At 35.4% G+C, this 20,911-nt stretch overlaps 3 protein-coding genes across 5 annotated transcripts; 1 reads left to right on the top strand and 2 right to left on the bottom strand.

The window, feature by feature from the left end:
* Positions 1-6,435: 6,435 nt before the first annotated feature.
* On the bottom strand, positions 6,436-12,458 carry LOC116178826 (nuclear distribution protein nudE homolog 1). Of its 3 annotated transcripts, none has more exons than XM_031498450.1 (7): positions 12,080-12,458; positions 11,606-12,033; positions 7,804-7,941; positions 7,458-7,573; positions 7,229-7,326; positions 7,079-7,146; positions 6,436-7,025 (listed from the first exon to the last, which is right to left on the bottom strand). In XM_031498450.1, the coding sequence occupies exons 1-6, from the start codon at positions 12,163-12,165 to the stop codon at positions 7,128-7,130; spliced, it is 885 nt and encodes a 294-aa protein (XP_031354310.1). In that variant the 5' UTR covers positions 12,166-12,458; the 3' UTR covers positions 6,436-7,025; positions 7,079-7,127. The 3 variants fall into 3 exon arrangements, with proteins under 3 accessions (XP_031354310.1, XP_031354309.1, XP_031354308.1); XM_031498449.1 differs by lacking the exon at positions 7,229-7,326 and having other exon boundaries at positions 12,080-12,190; positions 12,333-12,458; XM_031498448.1 differs by lacking the exon at positions 7,229-7,326.
* A 764-nt stretch (positions 12,459-13,222) lies between these two features.
* Positions 13,223-13,955, bottom strand: LOC116178825 (putative ATP synthase subunit f, mitochondrial). The gene is made up of 4 exons (XM_031498447.1): positions 13,793-13,955; positions 13,592-13,690; positions 13,428-13,544; positions 13,223-13,376 (listed from the first exon to the last, which is right to left on the bottom strand). The coding sequence occupies exons 1-4, from the start codon at positions 13,869-13,871 to the stop codon at positions 13,348-13,350; spliced, it is 324 nt and encodes a 107-aa protein (XP_031354307.1). The 5' UTR covers positions 13,872-13,955; the 3' UTR covers positions 13,223-13,347.
* Positions 13,956-16,071: 2,116 nt separating this feature from the next.
* LOC116178824 (DCN1-like protein 3) lies at positions 16,072-18,090 on the top strand. The gene is made up of 3 exons (XM_031498446.1): positions 16,072-16,341; positions 16,391-16,561; positions 16,614-18,090. Exons 2-3 carry the CDS (start codon positions 16,486-16,488, stop codon positions 17,459-17,461), a joined length of 924 nt encoding a protein of 307 aa, XP_031354306.1. The 5' UTR covers positions 16,072-16,341; positions 16,391-16,485; the 3' UTR covers positions 17,462-18,090.
* The last annotated feature ends 2,821 nt before the right edge of the window (positions 18,091-20,911 follow it).

Here is a 20,911-nt window from a genome sequence, read left to right as displayed (position 1 = left end):
ATTACATTTAGGTTAGTAATTATCGTGCAAATCAAAAAATAAACATGGATAATCGTATTTAACTTGAACTTCCAAAGCCGACTTGACAGCAACTCATTTTTGATCGCCAGTTATAATCTATTCTCAAACTCTTGTCGAACCTTTTCAAATGTTGGTTTTGCAATATTTCGACATTCTTGAATTATTCTCTGTCTTAGTTCGTCTATGTTCGCCGGTTGCGTTTTAAATACGACAGATTTCAAATGTATCATATTAGTTTATTTTTTGATTTGCACGGCGTCGCCAACTATGTCATTGTGATTCCCCCTTCCGAATTACCGAAACGGATTTTGATTTTTTTTAAACATTTCGTTTATTTACTAAGATATGGGGGGTGGTAAGTTTTCAAATTGTCACCCTGTATGTATTAAGGACCTGGAATGTGGATACAAAAAATCCAACTTACAAATGTGTTTGGTGTTTAGCGATAGCACAGATTAACTTCTGTGGCGATAGTTTACATGCAACTCACCCTTAGTCTTTGTAGTTCAGTCTTTCAAAGGGGAGCAATTGTTGCCATTCACCCCATTTACCATTGGAACGACACACATCTCACCACTCCAAGCTTTTCGTCAACTACTATTCGCGAATCGCGCGGCAAATTGTTAGATAAAGCGATAACAGAGGGGTCAACGCGCCGGCGCGACTTTCGCTTATTGTTTTTAAATAAAATTATAAAATAGTCGGGAATGGGGAATCTAGGAGTCAAAATTCGAACACCGATATACATTTTTTCTATTTCGGTGTCACAATGATGATTTTGTACAACTGTTTTCGGCCGAAAACAGTTGTACAAAGACAGTGATTATAGTCGTTTTTTTTTGGTAACTCATCTCTTAAGTTGGCAGTTACTAGTTAGTACAAGTAGGTACTTCGTTGGGTACTTCCATGTTTGAACTTCAAAATGTCAGTCTTACTCATATATATACTCTTATATATATGGTCTTACTACGCTGCCAACCTAAAACTTAACGGTATAAAAAGTGTTCCCAACATAAAACATGTTAGTTCTAATGTTCCCTATAGTTTCTGATAATGATTTTTTTAATTAAATTAAAGCACCGAAATAGAAAAAATAGTATGAAAAACGCGTGTTACAATGCTTTATTGTAATACTCCTATCTTGCGGACACTCGTGGCTACGCTTCGCGTCGCCACTCGTGCCACAAGATAGTCGACGTATTACAATAGGTCGCATTGTAACACTTGTCTTTCAATATACTATTGAAAAATAGAAATACGTATCTTGTGCAGAATTAGATGCCGATTCTGAATCAAGAGGGCGCGATGGTCGCAAGGTTTGCAAATAGCTAGAAAAAAATAATATGCCCAAGGCGACAGGAAGAAACTGTTTCCGTAAGTAGATACTGTAACAGTTAATTAGAAATAGTTAATGAAATCTACTTACAGCAATAACGTTACAGACCAATTATTGACCTACGGTAGAGAGAGAGTTGGGTGCTGAACGAATCACAAAAAACCAGACTACATAAGCTACTGAAATGAAGTACTTGCGAAGGGTAAGGGGAGTTGGTGGAATTCCTAGTAAGATTATAAAAAAAGAAGTGGATGCTCTGATAGAGACCTTTGATAGACAACAATTAAAACGCTTATATTTGGACGCCTTGGAGGAATGGAAAACAGTCAGCTTGTGAAACCGTACATATGGCACACCGGAATTCAAAATAGGAAGAAAAGGGGAAGCATAAAGACAATATGGGATATGCATAAGTAGCAAGAATACTTCAACAAAGCATAGAATGGGAGGAGGCTAATGGCGCCTCTAGACTAGAAAGAAAAGAATTCTACTATTTATAAATTTTACGGACTTACTTTAAGTGTAAATATGCGAATAAATTTTATATTATCGTTGACATTATTCAACAACTAAAGTGGTTTGAATTTGCAAGTACAGAAATATCGGGCAATCAAAAATGAGGTGCTGTCAAGTCGCCTTTGGAAGTTCAATTGAAGTACGATTTCCCATGTAAAAACAAAACAAGTGACTTGACCACAATGCATTTTGGATTGCACTGTCAAGTACTTGAAAGAATGGGAGAAAACCCGAAAGGAGATTGAGATACAAACTCACAATTCTGAGCAGGTTTCCCATGTTTGTGAATTTCCTCCATTTAAGAAACACCTACTGAAATAAAATAAATGTATGATCTTATAATTCATTTCGAGCGGAGTACTGTAAAAGTAAAGGTACATAATGCAGCGTTGAGTCTGAACTAGTAGTACAAGATAAATTGATCCTGGTCGTTCCAACAGGTTGTGAAGGTAAAGAATTTTTACATCTGCTACCGATTATTGGCATTGGACGGTAATAAAAATCTACCTTATACTCCAAAAGTCTAAGATGCTGATGCGGATGTTGTTATATTTACGAGGAAGGTAGTAAAATGAGTGTGTTTGACCACATTGTGTACAATGTAATTACCGTTTTATAACAAGCATATCGCCATCCATCTTAATTCACCGAAAGATACGTACATTGATCAGTCAGACTATATTTCGTTATTATATCATTTACCTACACCAAAATGAAAACTAAGTATTGAACTTTTGAACATGCTTTTTTATTGTAGAATATCGCAAACTAAGCGAGATGGTACCTAGGTATGTAGCATTTCGAGGTTAAGGCCGTACAGTAAGAAGTATGATGGAACTTTAAAAGGTTTGAAAATTTACCTCAAGTCGATACCTATATTCTTGAAATCGTATCATAGACGTCTTGATCCAAAACAAGAAACAGAATCCCACGTAATTGCACAAGACAACACCAGTTTTAGGTAAGAAATTATACACACGGCACCGAAACGAGCGATGTGCTTTCCCAATTCGCTTTATTACTTTAAAGAGTTGATTTTTAATATCACGACACTTTATAATTTGAAAAACAATGCAAGAAACATCGAGATAACACGCAATCGCGAGTTTAAATTCAAAGGGGACGCCATCATAACCAAACATTGAAACGTTTGAAAACACCGATTTAGTTAACGACGGGCCGAAAATAACGACGTGCCACAATTTTCCAAGTGTTTAGTTTTGATTTTCTGGCGTTTATTTTGTTATGATCGTTCTTATTTTCAAAGAAAACGGAAGAAAGCTGCATAGGACGCGTAAGCGGCTTCAACGATAAACTAAAAACTGAGTCACGTGACATTACGTGATGACGTAGTAGGTCCGACGTCATCGCACGTGGCTGATTTAAAAAATGGTCCAATCACAGCGCTTTTAAAACAAAATTTGGCATTGTTTATTTATCACGGATTTCACACAGTTTAAGAGAAAATTACTTTTCTTTTGTGAAAAACTAATCAGTGATTCTTATAATGAAATGCACAGAACAAATTATAAATTCCGTTGCCGGAAATTGCCATCTTAAAAGAAACCCCCACAAATTTTAGGGGCATGATGATTCATAGTAAAAAAAGATCATTTGTTTATGATTTAGAGTGCGTTTACAATGAACGTATACGTAAATATTTCATAAACCGTAACTCGTACATCATATTCGTATCGTTTCCGTAAATTTATTCCGCTGTTTACAATAAACCAAAGATCATACCATTGAATTTAATAGTTATGAATTCAATGATCATACTACCATCAGTAGTAGACCGTACGTAACTTTGAAACATTTTCAACCTTTGCGACTATGCGCAAGACTTACATATCGCTTACATATACGTACGTAAAAATTACGTTCATTGTAAACACCTTCGTATGTTTCTATACGTTCATTGCGAAATGTTTACATTTTATGTATTTCTTACGTATGCGTTCATTGTAAACGCACACTTAGTTATTAAATTTGGGCATCATATTTTAAAAAAAAAGACGGAAATTATAAGGCGTTATTTGCAATGGTGTAACCGCCAGGGAATCCAGAGCCTTCAGGAAAAAATGAAAATTAGTTATTAAAAGGACAATTGAACGTCTGCAGATGTTCATTTATAAGGGCGACTCCTAGGCTACCCAGAGACCGATTCCAACACAGGGTTACAAAATGTGGTAAAGGGCTCTTTAAGAAACATTTGCAATATCTTTATTATTTTTTTCCATCGCTCTCGCAATAAACCTACATAGTGCTACCTCAGTACCCTAAGTATGTACACCGAAACGAAAGTACCTACACACAAGTTCTACTTTAAGCTGACCAAGACCTATTGTCGCTGCTCTAGACTTCTACCACTTGCAGTCCAATAAAATAAATAACAAAGGCCATATACAAATTTCAATTCGCTACCTCGCCTACTACCATCTAGTGAATGCAATCTTGAGTCGAGATCTCACTTGATTAGAAATTACAATCTCACGTCTCGGGTAGCTTTCGAAAAAAAAATATTATTTATATTGGATAATTAGAAAGAAATGAAAGCTACTAACATAACATGTGATTATGAGGTTGATCGACACTGTGGCACCACGGTGAGTAAACTATTGCAAAAAGCTACTCCTTGTTTCCCCAACACTCATATACATCTATCATCATCACATCTATAAAAAATGGAGCACAATAGTTTATAGCTTGGTTTATAGTGATTTATCTGGTAGAATATGTTAATTTATTTTCTGTACACTATGATGGTAGAAGGGTTTTGATTATAATAAATAATAACGTTACAATTCTTGTTGTTTATTCCAAATTATGCTGTAAAGGATCATGACGGTTGCAACTGCAAAATAAATAAGCCCGCAAACAGTTCAAACAGGCAATAATTGAGTCTACACCATACAATATTTCTAAAAGGTAACGAGAGCAGTGCTTTTGAAATTAGTTATGTTAAAACTGTCAGCAGATGAATACTCTAATAATGGCTGTAATGGTGGATCATTTAAATATTTCAAGCACCTTGAATGCAATAGTTTTCCATTTCCTAAAAAGAAAACCAGTAGGTACCTAGTACGTACATTACACAGTTCCGTAGATTTCCATTTTCAAGTCGTTCATCTGAAATATGAACGGATGGATTTTCTGTGTTACCTATTATATTTTTGACACTTTCACTGTCAAAATGATGGTTGTGGCGAGATAGTTTAATTATTGTTCTCTCAAACATTCTGAGGAACTGGTCAGACAACAAAAGAGAAGAAACAGGACATGAGAAGTTGGTACCGACAAAGAGAATGCGAATTGCGGATGTACGGGACGTCGGAGCTCGGAAGCATCAAGGTTTTATTGATGGTGGAGTCAAAACTGGCTAATGGAATACTGACCTACCACACAAAAAAGTCCTTCGATCTCACACGAGGACTTGAATTCTTGAGAAATATTCATAAATAACTTCAGAAATGCCAAGTAATCATAAAATTTCTAATTTTTGGAAAGTGCGAAATTCCCAGTGATTCCCGGGTCAATTAAATTCTTTCCAGAGTATCCCATATCGCTTTCTTGGAACCTTTTAGGCTCTACAGCTCTCTACCACTACGTATCTTTTACATTCTTCATAAAAAAGTATCAAATAACAACCAACATATCAAGCTGCAACGGTGCTATTTCAAATTTACAGAAAAATATTATTAAATACCAATAATCACCGAAGGACAGCATTTAGATTTACCCTTCCACAACACAAAGCTAACTCAGTAGAGGAACGATAGGAGTTCTGACGGAATTATCGCCAAAATTTCTTATGGAAAATTCTAAAGTCCATTTTGGTAGGTTTTGGATTAGTACGGTAGTTTGCGCATGCGAACCTCACCTTTTTGAGCAGCGCCATCTTCGACCTGTCAAATCTAAAGCATATGTACTAATACAACTTGAATCTATACCGCTACAACATTTGGTAGGATTCGACAGATCCAAGATGGCATTGCGCAAAGGAGTGGGGCGCACACGACTGGACTACGAAAATGGGCCTTAGAATTTTCCATAACAAATACATGGGGTTTCAGCGATAATTGCCCCTCTTCACGCGTTTTTAAGGCACTACTGGGTAGTAAAAGGAAATATTTAATAAGTACCTGTAAACACACTTATTTTACAAGCGATGGCGTCTCCTGGCATTGCAATTTAGCAATTCCCCCACCACCCTCACAATCCCTTAGCTCGAGATATTATTATGAAAGTAGCACTTTACAGTTTATAAAGTTAAGCATGCTTTTCACGCCGAGGGCAAGATTGGTGACAGTATCAAAGTATGCAATTCCTAACCACAGCGTTAGCCTATAGAGAAAAATATTATATACCGCAAGTACCCTTCAGAACTAGAGCAATATTCAACATATAATGCAAGACGGAATTTATTTATTTAATAATAGCAGCTGTTATGGCGAAACATTGAAAGTACAAAAATGTTCTACTAGTGGCTTGTGTTCCTTTTGAAAATATATTTATGTACAAATTTAAAAGTAGACAATAAATTAATACTTTAAATACATAAATAAAAAATTAACATCCCATTTATTTAAGCTATTCCGACAGCAAATTAGGTTACCTACATTAAACGACTAACAATAAATTAAATAAATCTATTCAAAGGATACGAAAAATAAATCTCCTTTAGCATCTCCTAACGCCGTACATATGTAACATTTTTATTTCTAAATAGAGAAACACTGTCAATACATACACAAATATTCATCGCTTTAACGCCAAGTATAAAATAAAACCAGCCTTGTTGGATTATTATTCTCATTAATATATTTGGTAAATATAATAAGGAATAATTACGGAAGTATTATGAGCAACTGTCACTGATATAACAATAAATAATATATCACAAAGCGTTACAATAAAAAAATAGGTAAGAATTTGATCAATCCACCTAATTGGAATAAAAAATCAATAAAAAAATCGCTACTATTTCTTCATTCGGCAAGTGGTGGAGAAAAATTAGAAACAAAATGCTCCACTTCAGCGATATTTATAAATATCGTGGATAGCTTCTAAGTTAGTGAGTAAATTAGTGATTTTAATCTACTTTGTAAATCCTTGGATGGATGGGGACGAACCTCTAGTACTGTGACGGGTTCTATAAACAAGAAGTAATGCCAGTTTCGTTCTCTACCTTTGTAAAAGATTTACCTCATATTATCTGGTTTATAATTATTATATCCACAATTGCGGCAGCGTCCTAATTTGGTTTCCAAGCTCTACAAAATAAATCCCGAATTATTCATTAGACATTCCGTAAGCGCTCAAAAAGGGGAGGGCATGTGTGGGAATTAAACGCACCTTTCTTGATTATTTATAATTCGCGTATCGGTAGCTTTGACGGCTGAACATTCGGTACATTTCATTCGGCCACACTGATCACATAGGAATCGTGACAGCTGAAAGCAACACCCATGCGCATGCAAAAATAAGACCAAGACAACCTCTACTACTACAACTACAGACCAACACTCACAATACTGTACTACACAATAACACCAACCCTACCGAAAACAAAAATAGTCCTTACCCCGACTTTTCGAATAATTTCTCCTACAATATTCACAGCCAACAGCCTCGAAGCGGGCGATAACGGCGCAGTAATTGTGTTTATATCGATATTTTTTAAATTTACATTAGAATCGGCTGCAACAGAAAATTTACCAATTGATAAACCGCACAGATTCAGCAACAAGACCCAAAAAAAAAACAAAAAACAATTAAAAAATAATTTATTCGTTAAGGGGTACAACTTGGATATTAATACTTTTGAGTCTTGTCTGCGATTAGTCACCACTACGAACTATATTAGTAAATTCCCGGTTAGGTTTCAGGTTTCCCGCATACAAACGAATGTAAAACGCTGTTAATCTTACGTTTGAGTGGGGAGTGAGGTTCGACTTGCGCTTTAAGACGATTGGAATCCAGATTGAGCGAGACGGCGTGGCCATTTATTAAACGATCGTTATCGGGGCATTTTTCCTTTTCTCGCACGTGCAGTTCTTGCTTCAAGTCTGTAAGGTCGTAACATTATGATCTGCATTTTATACAGGATGTTTTTGGGAGCTTTAATTGAAAGTTTCTGCGAATATTTTTTTTATACCCATTTTAAGTACTTTCACTTTTATGAACAAAATAAATAAAATAATGGCTTTTATTGGTTTATTTGGCTATCTAATTTAGATTGGTCACGAATCCTTCAATGTTTATACAGGGTGGGTGGAAGATAATGGGTTAATTAACCAAAATGTGGAAGGACTCTTAAGGCTACCACCTACAAATATTTTCAACAAATTGGCAATTATTATACAGGGTGATTTATATCAGTTGCATTTTTTTAAATAGAACCCCCTGTATATTATTGCATATTTCGATCCCTTGGTCAATTTGAGAGTGATTTATGCATTACAAATCAATATTCATTTGCTCTGTGTGCTGGAGGGGTATACCACCGGTGTTATGTTCGACTTCAAAACATTCAGTCTTTACTCAGGTATGGAATATCTCTCAGAAACGAAAATATGAACTCAGTCCATAGAAAATAATCATGTGCATGCTGTATGTTTAAACATTTTGAGGGTGAACGTTTTTATATTTATATTGTTGATTGGTAATGGAATTTGAAAAAATAATAATTACTTGGTGCTCTTTACTATGAAATTTTAAGTACTCAACTTTTGCTCTTCTTCAAAATGAAACATGGTTTCAACACGATGGTGCCCCACCTCATTTTGGTGTTAACGTTAAAAATGGCTGAATCAACAATTTCCTGGGAGGTGGATTTTTAGGTTGTAGCTTTAAAAGTCCTTCAAGATGCCTCAACAATGAATTTTTAATCTGTGCACTAATATACCCACAATTTTCCACTCATGGACTAATGACTCACCCTGTCTTTTATAGTTATTATATCTGTGAAAATTATGATTTCTATAACAGTTATAGTGAAAAATTTGATATGATTTTTTCTTTATAGGGGTAGGACGCAGTGTAGAAATCTTTATTGTGGTTTATTTTTCTAAATGGAAAAAGTAATATTTTAGTATTAGTTCCTTTTATTTAATGTAAACTAATCACAGAAATGAAATCCACCTGCTCACCGCACCTTATTATTTAAACACTCCATTTTTGTGATCTGTTATACCAGCAGTCAACTCACACTTTGATTCATTCCAAAGATATGTCAGAAAAACCGAAATTTGCAGATTTTGTTTGTTTGTTGATGGTATTTAAAGAGATACAAAAGATTTAAAAAAACACTTTCTCATTGCCACTTTTTGAGCTTTACAAGACACCATCTAGAGATTTTCCAATACAACATTTCGTTTCGGAGAAATCATCATCAACATTATTTTTTATATGGCCCGTAAAAAAATACACACTATAGTGAGCAGCATTTTTTATTAGGAATACAACGATAAACAGCACAAAAGTTGGAAACGGATGGTTTCAACAGAATGGTGCGCTCGCGCACAACGCCCTGATCGCGTCAGAATACCTGGAAAATTGAAAATTTCTCAGATAGATATTCTCGCTCCAGAATGGCGTTGTGCGCGGGTACACCATTCTGCTGAAACAGTCTGTGTGAAAAATTTTGGTTAAAACCCGCGCACGGATCAGACTAAACCGAATGGTTTTCAATTATTTAAATTTTTTGAAAATATACTCGTTCAAAAAATAGTGTTTTATAAAATAAACAATACGGCTCATTATTTTCAGGACTAAGCCTTACTAAATGTGTAACAACATCTAAAGAAATTTATTCAGTGTTCAGGAATTCATGCCAACGTTCGCAGTGTTGATAACGCAAAATGTTAATTTTTTAATTGGAAACCCCTTTTTGCCATTCACTTCTACAATGAACAACAAGGGTAGTTTCTAACTACATTCCTTTATCTAAAATGTATAGTTTTTGTAGGAGGCGTAACGAAATAAAAATCATGCAGTTGGCTTTAAGAAAACTGACGAGAAACAAATGCTATTGTATTTAAAAAAAAACAAAATACAAATTTGAATTTGAATCAAGTATTAATTAAAACTAGAGACCAAATGTGGATTTGTCATCATTTGTTAATATCTACAGATCAAAATACCATAGGAGGTTCAAAGATTGTTGTCAATCGACGAAATTGTAAAAAAAAACATTTAAACTCCTATGACAGTTTGATCTGTAGATATAAAAAAAAGAACACATCCCTTTTGAAACACGTAGCTTTCTAAGGGGGAATAAGTACCACAAATGGGGTACTTTTTGTTGACATTCAGAAGACTCTGACGATTCTTCTACTCTTTTAAAGCCTTTTAGAGACCCTTTTAACGGCCATAAACGCTCTTAAAGACGGTCCAAGTCCAAGATAGTTAATTAAATAAGGACAAAGTTGCCCCTTTATATCATTAAAAAACGCATTTGACATTTTTGAAAAATCTTTGAGGATAATTGATATCACCGAAAATCTGAAAATGTCAATCGTTTTCCGCAGCTTAAACAGCCGAAAATGGGCGGTCCCCCGGAATAAGAAGGTAGTAGTTTCTACATCTGGCGTGTTATGGAAATTCTGACAGCAGATTCAGGTTCTCCAAAAAAAGTACCCATAGTGCTAACGGGACCTGTACGATTTTAAGTTATTTTTAAAGATTTTTCAAAAATTTCAAATGCGTTTTTTAGTTCTGAACCCACTGTAGGTATCTCTCACCATTACGGAGATCACAATGATGAGCCTCAAATTTTAACCACCCTGTACAGGTTGTAATACCTTGGACTTCCTTTACCATAAAATATACCAAAAAAATCTTACATTCCATAAGAACATTTTAGAGAAAAAACAAGTTGAAACGCCAATTTGTGGAAAAACGTTCTTTTCGGACTTGACTTGGGTTTCTCCACAAATTGATCAGTGCTAATTTTGTAGTTTCGGCTAACCAGAGCTATAATTCTTGTAAGTTAAAATAAACAAAATCACATGATCACGTCCATTACACTGCATCTACACCGAGATGGGAATGTTTGAAATTAACTGCTTTTACTCTCTTGTAATAAAAAAAAAAACGATATGGTTTCAGCACTTTTGCTGGTGCACCAATAAAAGAACGCCTTAGAGCAAAAAGAGACTTATTATGCTGCAAAGAAAACCAGAAAACTCCGATTACTTCCAAAGATCTAGTAAAAAAACCGTAAAAAAAGTACATATGTACTGTATTGAGTAGCATTTTTTATTACAAATACAACAATGTATGTATAAAAAAAGGTTGGAAACTGTTGGTTTCAACAGGATGGTGCACCAGCGCACAACAACCAAATCGTGTGAGAATACAGAGAACTGGACAAATATCCTGAAAAATTTGTCTGATCGGACCTTTGGGCACCAGCACAACGTACCTATTATAAATTGTCTGGATTAAAGAGATTGCACAGCGCACGCTAAAATTTGAGGTAAAAAGGGGCATTGAACACGTGCACACGTATGTTATACAAGGTCAACATAAGTCACATCCCCTCCACGAAATGCACTAAACACTGAAAAAAAGACAACCCCTAAAATACCACAGTACACATTATCCTGGATTTCCGAAGGTTCAGTATATTTCACGGTAAGTATAAATTTTTCAAAGCCTACCTTTCACAGAAACTTCCAACTAAAACTGCTAAAAAAAAACCACCCTGTAAAGTACATAAACAAATACCTCTAGTTTCATCGGCCAGTCTTTGCAGTTTCTCTTTAAGGCATTCTTTTTCGTCTACTTCCGATTCTAATATCGCATTTCGTTCCAATGCACTGTTGAGTGACATTTCGATAGCGCCCACTGTTTCTGCGACAACCCTCTGTGCCCGCTCAAGGTCGTCATTCTTTTGCTCTAGCTCTCGAATATATTTACTTAAAACCTCTTTTTCTTCTTTAAAGATATCAATGTCGGACCTCAACGAGGAATTTTCCCTATTTGTCTGTTCCATTTTTAATTGTGAGTTATCTACCTTAGTTTGTAATATGTTATTCATCGATTTTAATTCCTTTATCGTTCGTTCTTGTTGTTCTATTGTGATCTCGAATTCTTTTTCTAATTGCTGCGAATCGTTGACGTAGTCTTCGTACTCTCGTTGTACGCTGTCTTTACTAAAATGTAACACTTAAAACGTTTAACTGAAGATCGGGTACTTACTCTTGAACAGCTTGCTGTGCGAGATCCTTCCAGTACACCATTTCATCTTCTAAACTGTTGAATTTGGGGTGCTCTAATAAAGCCATTACTTTGATTCTTATAAGTATTCACCTAATCAATACAATACAAAACATTACAGGTGATTTTTTTTTAAATATGGAACGCAAATGTCACCAGCTTCGCATTATGACTCATAGGTTTGACGCAATTCGTAAACGAAAATTGTTAACGACCGTAACGGAATTTCACTTACTTTCATAAAAAATGTTAACCAAAAATAGTTTCTTGGACTTGTTCCTTTTAAATTTCAGGAGATGTAGGCGATAATTTGATTTTGACAACAGTTAAGAAAATGGCGTCTTTGTTGTTGTGCAGTTTTACTTAATATACAGGGTGAACCAAATTTAAACGGCCCAAACGCTCTAGAAAGAACTAAAAAGACAACTTTGTACAACCAAAGTTTTCTAGGCACTTTCCAAAGCGTTCTAATTCTAGATTAGACTGTAAACTGTAAAAAAAACGCAAAATTAGTTGCTTCAGAATAGATCTAATTTTAAAGCTTTGCCACAGAAATCGACTATCTCGCAGAGATTTTGATTACTACACTTGCTATGCCGAGAACTTTGCAAGCTCATAGGCCTCTGAGCAGCTTTCTAGGTCCCATTAAAAGTCTAGACCTTTTCTAGATGCTTGTATAAAACTTTCAAGAACCATCTAGCTGTGTTAGTTACAAGGACACTCAAAAATTCCGGATAGAGCTTGAGAAAATTAGGTCCTCATGGAAATTGGCTGTTTTAGAAATGCCCCATTGATCAATGTTTTGACTTACAGTATGCATATTTATTTAAGTGAGCGGGGCTTCAGCTGAGCCCAACCCACTATCCATTTACAAATATCCATGCCCGAACTCGGATTGGAACCAGGGACCCTTGCGACTGCAGGCCAATGCCTCTTTTTGCAAGCGATTTTCTCATATAATTTGAATTGAGGTCATGACAAGTAACATAAGTTTCCATAAGAAAGCATCTCCCATGGTCTATTCTCTACAGCTACACTAACAATAAAAAGAAAAGGGAAAACCCACCTTAGTACTAAATAAACGTTTAAATTATAGAATAGTAAGGCGGCTAAAGATACAGTATCGTACATTAATGAAATTTATTACGAGGACGTCTCAGATTACAAGACGACAAATTACATGAACAAACTGCAATTATATTAACTATGAATTCATTGCGTTGCATTTACTACTCCAATTTCAGAAACGATTAATGGTATTTGTAATTTTTGTGGTGGCCTAAAATAACGGAAGTATTAGACTCTGATTTTATTCAGTGAATATGCTTACTTATTCGACGATAATTCAAAATGTAGAAGAGCGCCATAGAACCAAAGATCACTTGAAACACTGGAGCAATTCCACCCCGTTTCGGTTGAACATACTTATGCTGCCATCTCCAAAATGCTATGACACGAACGATTAGAATTCCGCATACGGTTTGCAATACTAACCTCGGCTGACACACGCCACCATGGCACGTGGAGACTTGTTACGACGACCCAGCCATCCGGTAAGTTCTCCTAGTTTTACTTGAGCAAGTGGCGTATCAGCTACATCAGAAACATGCAGTTAAAGTAGCAGCAAAGATTAAAGGATTATGTAATAGAAAAAAAGGGGTAGGTTAAGTTTGCCAAAATTACTCAGGGGCTTACCTTTCCCATAGTAACGTGCTGGGTCGTATGGGCCGTGAGTTTTGGGATTGTATTCTACCGGATAATCGCCAAAACCCATTTTTTGATAACTTGAGATGAAAAATGAACTTGGAACGGATGAAAAAATCTACTATCAAAAAAGAAATCTACTTTACCGATCCGACAGGCGACAGTTCTACCCAGGTAGGGCTACGTTCAATCATCACCGTCTATTGTCGTGTACGTACAGGGTGCCTACGAAGATCTATTTTTATTGATTTTTTTTACACAAATTTGAATTAAATTTACTACCTCTGTGAGGTGTAAATGTAGGAATTTGTTCGAACAGTTCTTTAATTATGTATTTTGGACTGTAAGCATTTCAATAGGGAACTAATATAACAGTACCATTGACTTCGCAATCGATTCCTTGATGTCGAGGGGTGAAAATGTGTTTACTAATTCGCTTTCTCAGTTTTAACATAGTGATCTGATCTGTTTACAAATCAAAATTACATCTGCAATATTTTAAATTTCATAACTTTAACGCATTATCTATTTTTTACAATGGACTTTTGTTGAATTTCAATATTTATTTATTTATTTACTAGAGAAAAACAACATTTCTTTCACACCTTTGTACTTTTTACTGCCTCAGGTACAATCATAAAATTTGTTAGTCCCTACTTCCTTGTTAATAGGTATCTTAAAAGTGCCATTTTGCATTTAAAGGTATAAGTACGATATTTCCAAGGCTACTAATAAGAACATGTATTCACAAATGTACACAAATCTGTATCCCATATTGCTATGAGCTCTTAAAACACTAATAAAGACCTTAAAGACTATAAAAACCTCTCAAAGCATCTAGAAAACCTTTGAGACTCTTCAAAATTGTTGGAAGTCTAAGGGTTCTGTTAGCAGACTTTTAAATGGACTGGGAAACACTTACATAGCTCTAACACCTGTAGAGGCTGAACCAGAGCTGGGTAGTGCTTTGAAAAAGTGCTTGGTAAACGACTTCAATTACTTTTAGTGCTTAGAGCTCTGTGCTTCAATTACTTTTCTAATTCAGGAAAAAGTGCTTCAATTACCAAGCACTTTTTAAAAGTGCTTGGAGCTTCAAGCCCTATTGAACTGCTTGAAGCACTTTCATACAATTTCGAGCACTTCTAAAAAGCTTCAAGCATTTTCAAAGAGCTTAAAGCACTTACAAAGAGCTTCAAGCACTTTCATAACGAAGCTCTTATCGTGAATTAGGCGACGAATTCAGAAAACCCTTAATTTACGATAGGTATACATCAGATAATTTACTGCCGCGTATATAATACATAAGATACATTACCTGAACGGCAAAAAAAGTACCTAATCAATTACCACGAAATTAAACATTTTTATAAAAGGCCAGAAAATAACATCAAACCGCCAAAATACTAAATACCAAGAATAGTAGAAGTGTATAACCTTCCTTTTTTTACCAAAAATCGACTACACCAAAATTTTCTCGGGAAAACACTTTTTCTTATTAATTTGGGTGCGTAGAATCCAAATCAATTCGTACTTTTTCGATCAGACTTCTCAATCAAAAGTTATAGACTAGAAACCAATTTGGAAAAAAAATTCAAAGGGCTGTAACTTTTGAACTAGTAGCCCAATCTTGGAACTGTTGAAATTATGGATTCTACAGGCCACATTCTATAAGAAAATTTTTTTTCCGGGTCGATCTGAGACAATTTTTTTTTCGGGGCTCAAAAAAAGGCAGTGTATAACCTTCTTTTTTACCAAAAATCGACTACACCAAAATTTCTCGGGAAAACACTTTTTCTTATTAATTTTGGTGCGTAGAATCCAAAACAATTCGTACTTTTTCGATCAGACGTCTCAATCAAAAGTTATAGACTAGAAACCCTGGTTTCCAGTAATATGAAAGGTGCTTTATATTGTTTATATTTATATTAATTTATATTGTCAATTACTGTGATTCAAGCACTTTTAATCGCTTCAAGCACTTTCCAAGGGCTTGGTGCTTTATGTATTTTCAATTACTCTAGAAAGTGCTTGGTAATTCCAAGCTTTCTTTCATCACATAAAAGTGCTTAGGGCTTGCAAGCCCTTTTCAAGAGAGCTTTACCCAGCTCTGGGCTGAACACTCAGTTTCTGTAAATAGGAATAGGGGCATCATCAATTCAATTTTTTTAACATGCCACCATTGAATTTATAAATTCAATGATGCCACCTACACAAATACTTCATAACATTTTGCTTGAATGCAACCGTATCAGCTGCGAACTGAAGTATACAGTTATGTCATGTACAGTGATGACAGTGGTGTCATTCTCCTTGTCCTCGTATTTTCATTTTATTTAATCAACTTTTTACTTTTTTTCAATAAAAATTAAACACTGCACGACTTTTAAGTATGTGACCAGTGTTAATTTTCACAAAGTGATTGAGTTTATAACCCGAACGGGCAGTCCATTTATTTAAAGATGAGTTTATCAACCAGAGCCTTTTGTTAAGGTGCTCTCTTATCCATGCAGAGTGCATTAACTTAGAAGTTGAACCTTAAGGTAGGTTAATCGAGGATTGTTGTACGTTTCTGAATGATGTATTTTACAGAACTGTCACCTGTCAAGTTGTAAACACAAGACGGGCAATGCAACTGTGTCCCTCGCAACTTAATCTTCATATTCGACGGAGCTCGAAGCCCTCAAATGGGCAATTGCTTTACTTGCTTAAAGGAGCCTCCACCTACGGCTCTCGACAGCGGTACAACTAACTGCAAAGAGGGTACATGCTACTCCAGCTATCCTCAATGATCTCTGTCACATTCCTTTTACAGAAATGCCAGAAGGCCATCTTTATCCAGCTCCAAGTCACATTGTAACATCGGTACCAATCGATACAAGCATTCTAAGCAATGGAAATCACATCGCCGTACTACCGGAACCATTAATAGCAACTCCGATCACCAGATTCTGCTCGTACCAGCGTCGTTCGCAAATAAAATTGGTCGGAGCGATGGGAGTTTCCGATAGCAAGCCGTCGGACACAAAACTGAACTCCCTCTTCGATCTTTACAAAGACGAAACGGAAGACGCGATACTAGCGGAGGGCATCGAACAGTTGTGCAAGGATCTGCAGGTCTGCCCCGACGAGTTTAAAGTTCTCGTGCTGGCGTGGAAATTGAACGCGGAACAAATGTGCCGGTTTTCGAGGGTGGAATTCGTTCGCGGTCTTAAAATAATGCGCGCCGATTCGATTAAAAGTATTCAGTCACGTTTACCGGAAATAGTCAACGAGGTCAGTAATGATCCCGAACTGTTTAAAGACTTGTACAGATTTACTTTTAAATTCGGATTGGATTCGGTCGTAGGACAAAGAATTCTTCCGTCGGATATGGCGGTAGTGTTGTGGAGACTAGTTTTTACAGTACGCGAACCGCCGATCTTGAACAGATGGTTGAACTTTGTAGAGAATCGTCCCGTGATTAGAGGCATCCCTCGTGACACGTGGAATATGTTCCTTAATTTCTCAGAGGCGGTCGGGAATGATTTGAGTTGTTACGATGATAATGAGGCGTGGCCTAGTTTGTTTGATGACTTTGTAGAGTACGAAAACGATCATACAAATCAGAATATTTCCAAAGATAAGGAATGCGAGGCGTTTCTTATTAAGAATAGCGATTGATTGTTATTATTTGCAGATGCAGCTTTTTTCAAAAATCACTTTGTAGGCAACTCTCCCTTTTATTTGTGATTAAACTGTACTTTGTAATTCATGTGGATTGGTGTGCTTTTGATGTATTGCCTATTGTACTTTGCATCAATTTTGGTTAAAACTTAATTTTATCCTTTACAAAATATAATAATATGTAGAATGTAAAGCTAATTTAATGTTTTTCAACTGGTTTGGTAAGGTGCCTTTTTTAACATTTTGATCCGTAAGTGGCAGTGTATATTTCGCTAATAATGATTTAATTAAGATTTTGAAAAAGTAGGAATTCACACCGAATTCTAATAACAATTTTAGTTACATACAAAAGTGCTTAAAAGTACTAAAAACGGGTGGTATCTCACACCTCAGGAGTTGCTATTTTACAAGTGGAGTCTACAAATTGGGTGTTGTGTCTTGAAACAAATTAAGACTGATATTTTCTTAAGTGATTTTAGTTTGATAATGAACAAATTAATTGTATATTTACAGAAAGTTAACTTCTAGGTAATGGAAAAATTCTGTGTTTGCTTTTTAATTCATACAGTGTAGATAAAATTGTACAGATAGATGTAATCCTTTGTGAGTATATATATTAATAACGATCCAGACTTTTAATCTACCGGCGTTTTTGTGTTTTATTGGGGTCCTTCTTTACTATTAACTTTAAACCAATTTTTACATCTCTTCAAAAATAGCGCTTTTAGAAGGGCTTCTTCAAGAATAGTAAGTGTAGGGAAAACATTTTTTTCCAATGTAGAATAATCCATAAAAACGTATAGGGTTCTATTTGAAAAAATTAGTTGCCCTACACTTGACCCTTACGGGACAGTTATGTAAAAATGTGTAATAGCAGCATTAAATGGGTCCCTCCATAAAAAAAAAGATTTTATATAAATCATTTTTTGATATCTCCCCTAGTTTTCGTACTAATCGACTGTCTCAAGATAAATGGGACACCCTGTATATAAATTAATGAAGTAACATTGAATGAAATATAAGATTCCGGAACTGGTAGTAGCAGCTCACAAAAGAAATGACCCCTACGCCCTCGGCTACACCCAAATTTGTCTCGCTTATGCAGTTAACCTCCAATAAATCATCCCTTGAAACTGATATCTATCCCAGGTAAAAACGCTTGCTTCAAAACCATCATACATAACCGTTACCACCTAGATATAACCCGCTATTCATTTTCGTTTCTTCCCAATTCGATTGTTATACTCGGACAAAAACAAAGTTTACCCCATATTGAATTAATAATTCTAATTAGTTCGCAATAGTTGATAATTTTTGGCGCATTTTTGAAAAAGAAATACGCTATTTAATTATATTCGTTTTGGCTGGCTGGCTGTCGGGCTGAGATCTCAGCTATAAACTTCAAATTTTCAGTAAAAGCTTTCTGCTACAATGTAGATGTGAAGGTTCTAGTTTGAGTTAGATCACTCGTGAGATCGATAATTTTAAACTTTGCTAATTAAATACTGATCTGACTTGTCTATGATACGTTCTCTCGTAAATACTTGTGCGCGTTTCATTTTATAAATCATCACTGTCAATATAAATATCCAAATAAAGAATACTTATTAATACTCCATCGACTTCACGTGTTTTATTTACTTTTGTATATTTATTGGTATATTTATGGGCAAAAAACCAATTTCGACAACAAATTCAAAGGGCTGTAACTTTTAATCTAGTAGTCCGATCTTGGAACTGTTTGAAATTATGGATTCTACAGGCCACATTCTATAAGAAAATATTTTTTTCCGGTCGATCTGAGACAATTTTTTTTTCGGGGCAAAAAAAAGGCAGTGTATAACCTTCCTTTTTTTCCAAAAATCGACTGCACCAAAATTTCTCGGGAAAAAACTTTTTCTGATTAATTTGGGTGCGTAGAATCCAAAACGATTCGTACTTTTTCGATTAGACGTCTCAATCAAAAGTTATGGGCAAAAAAATTCCTGTTTTTAAAATTTAAAATTCTTATTTTCGTCATTTCGTGAAAGGCAGGACGCAGGTACCTCACCTCAGTAGCAGTACTAAGTACCTGATACCTATTTGTTATTTTGGGCATCAATGTAGCGAATTGCCGATCGATGCCGAATAACCAAATCGTTGACTGCCAACACTGATCACTCACTGAATAGTGAATACTACAGAATATTTAGATTTTAGTGACTTTAGACTTTAACCAAAACCAAAATTGCTCTCTATATATACCTATATATTATTGCCTTTATTTTAAAGTGGGCGGAGCGGATAGCGGAGTATTACCTAAATACCTAATAGCTATGATGATTAACTCAATTCTTCTGGGGGGGATATATCCCCTTCATCCCCCCCGTAAATACGCCACTGGTGATTGGTTAATACACGAGTCAGTGTTACGCTAAACATAAAACGAGTGGCGAATTTTGCAAACTGGTAGTTTCTGTTGCCAACTAAACTGTTGAAGTGTCATTAGCTGTTAATGTCAAAGATTTATTTCTGTGTGCAGTGCGGAATATTTCTACTTTACAATAATTTGGTGCCGGTTTATATTTTTCCTGTGTGTGCTTATCTTCAAACACAGCGCCATCTACTACCTTCTTATAATGAATGCAGTATAGAGGCATATATATGGTTAAAATTTCAAAGAAATATCTCCATAAACAAAAAAGTTGGCGTTGCGCAGGCGCCGCACAACTGATTTTTTACTAACGGCCGGTTGCAGGAAAGCGAATTATAATCAAAATCTTACATTATTTGCCAAATCTGAGTTTAAACAAGAATTTAGACATTTGATTATGGCTACCTACTGCAATATAAAGCAAATTAAATGTCTTAATACCGGATTAAACAATAATCCTGGATTATTTTTTTGGTGCAACTGGCCGTAAACGCGATATATTTGCCTTCACCAGAAGTATCTGTGGTTAAAATTTCAACAAAATATATAAATAAATAAGGAAGTCGACATTGCGCAGTTTAATTGTCAAGATTTTCCTTGGCTCAGGTGCTAGAGTTATACGCTACCGAATGCTAAAATAAGAACGAACTTAATATCTCGAAAACTGTAGGAGTAGTTAAAGCCCCAGACAGACGTACAGACAAAGTGACTGCAATAGTGCACCCAACTTCGTTGGGAAATGCGCTAAAAATATGGGTTACTATTTGTATGTCACGGCCCTAAAAACTCATATATTTAAAAAAAATTTTGACAGTTTCACATCCTTTATGCCTAATGTGCACTGCCATAATTTTAACGAAATCAAAATAACCGTTTTGCCAAAAAAAATTTAGTTTTTTGACTTTTAACATTTTTTTTCTCCATTTTTTGTAATAAAACAGCATAATTTTTGTAGGTTGTACAAAGAAAAATAGAATATTAAAATCTGTCGAATAACTTAAAAAAAAATTATAAGGGGCTATTTGAAACATAAA

This window comes from Photinus pyralis, unplaced genomic scaffold (genome assembly GCF_008802855.1).
Source record: "Photinus pyralis isolate 1611_PpyrPB1 unplaced genomic scaffold, Ppyr1.3 Ppyr1.4_LG8, whole genome shotgun sequence".
NCBI lineage: Eukaryota > Metazoa > Arthropoda > Insecta > Coleoptera > Lampyridae > Photinus > Photinus pyralis.
This window is presented reverse-complemented; position numbering and strand designations above follow the sequence as displayed.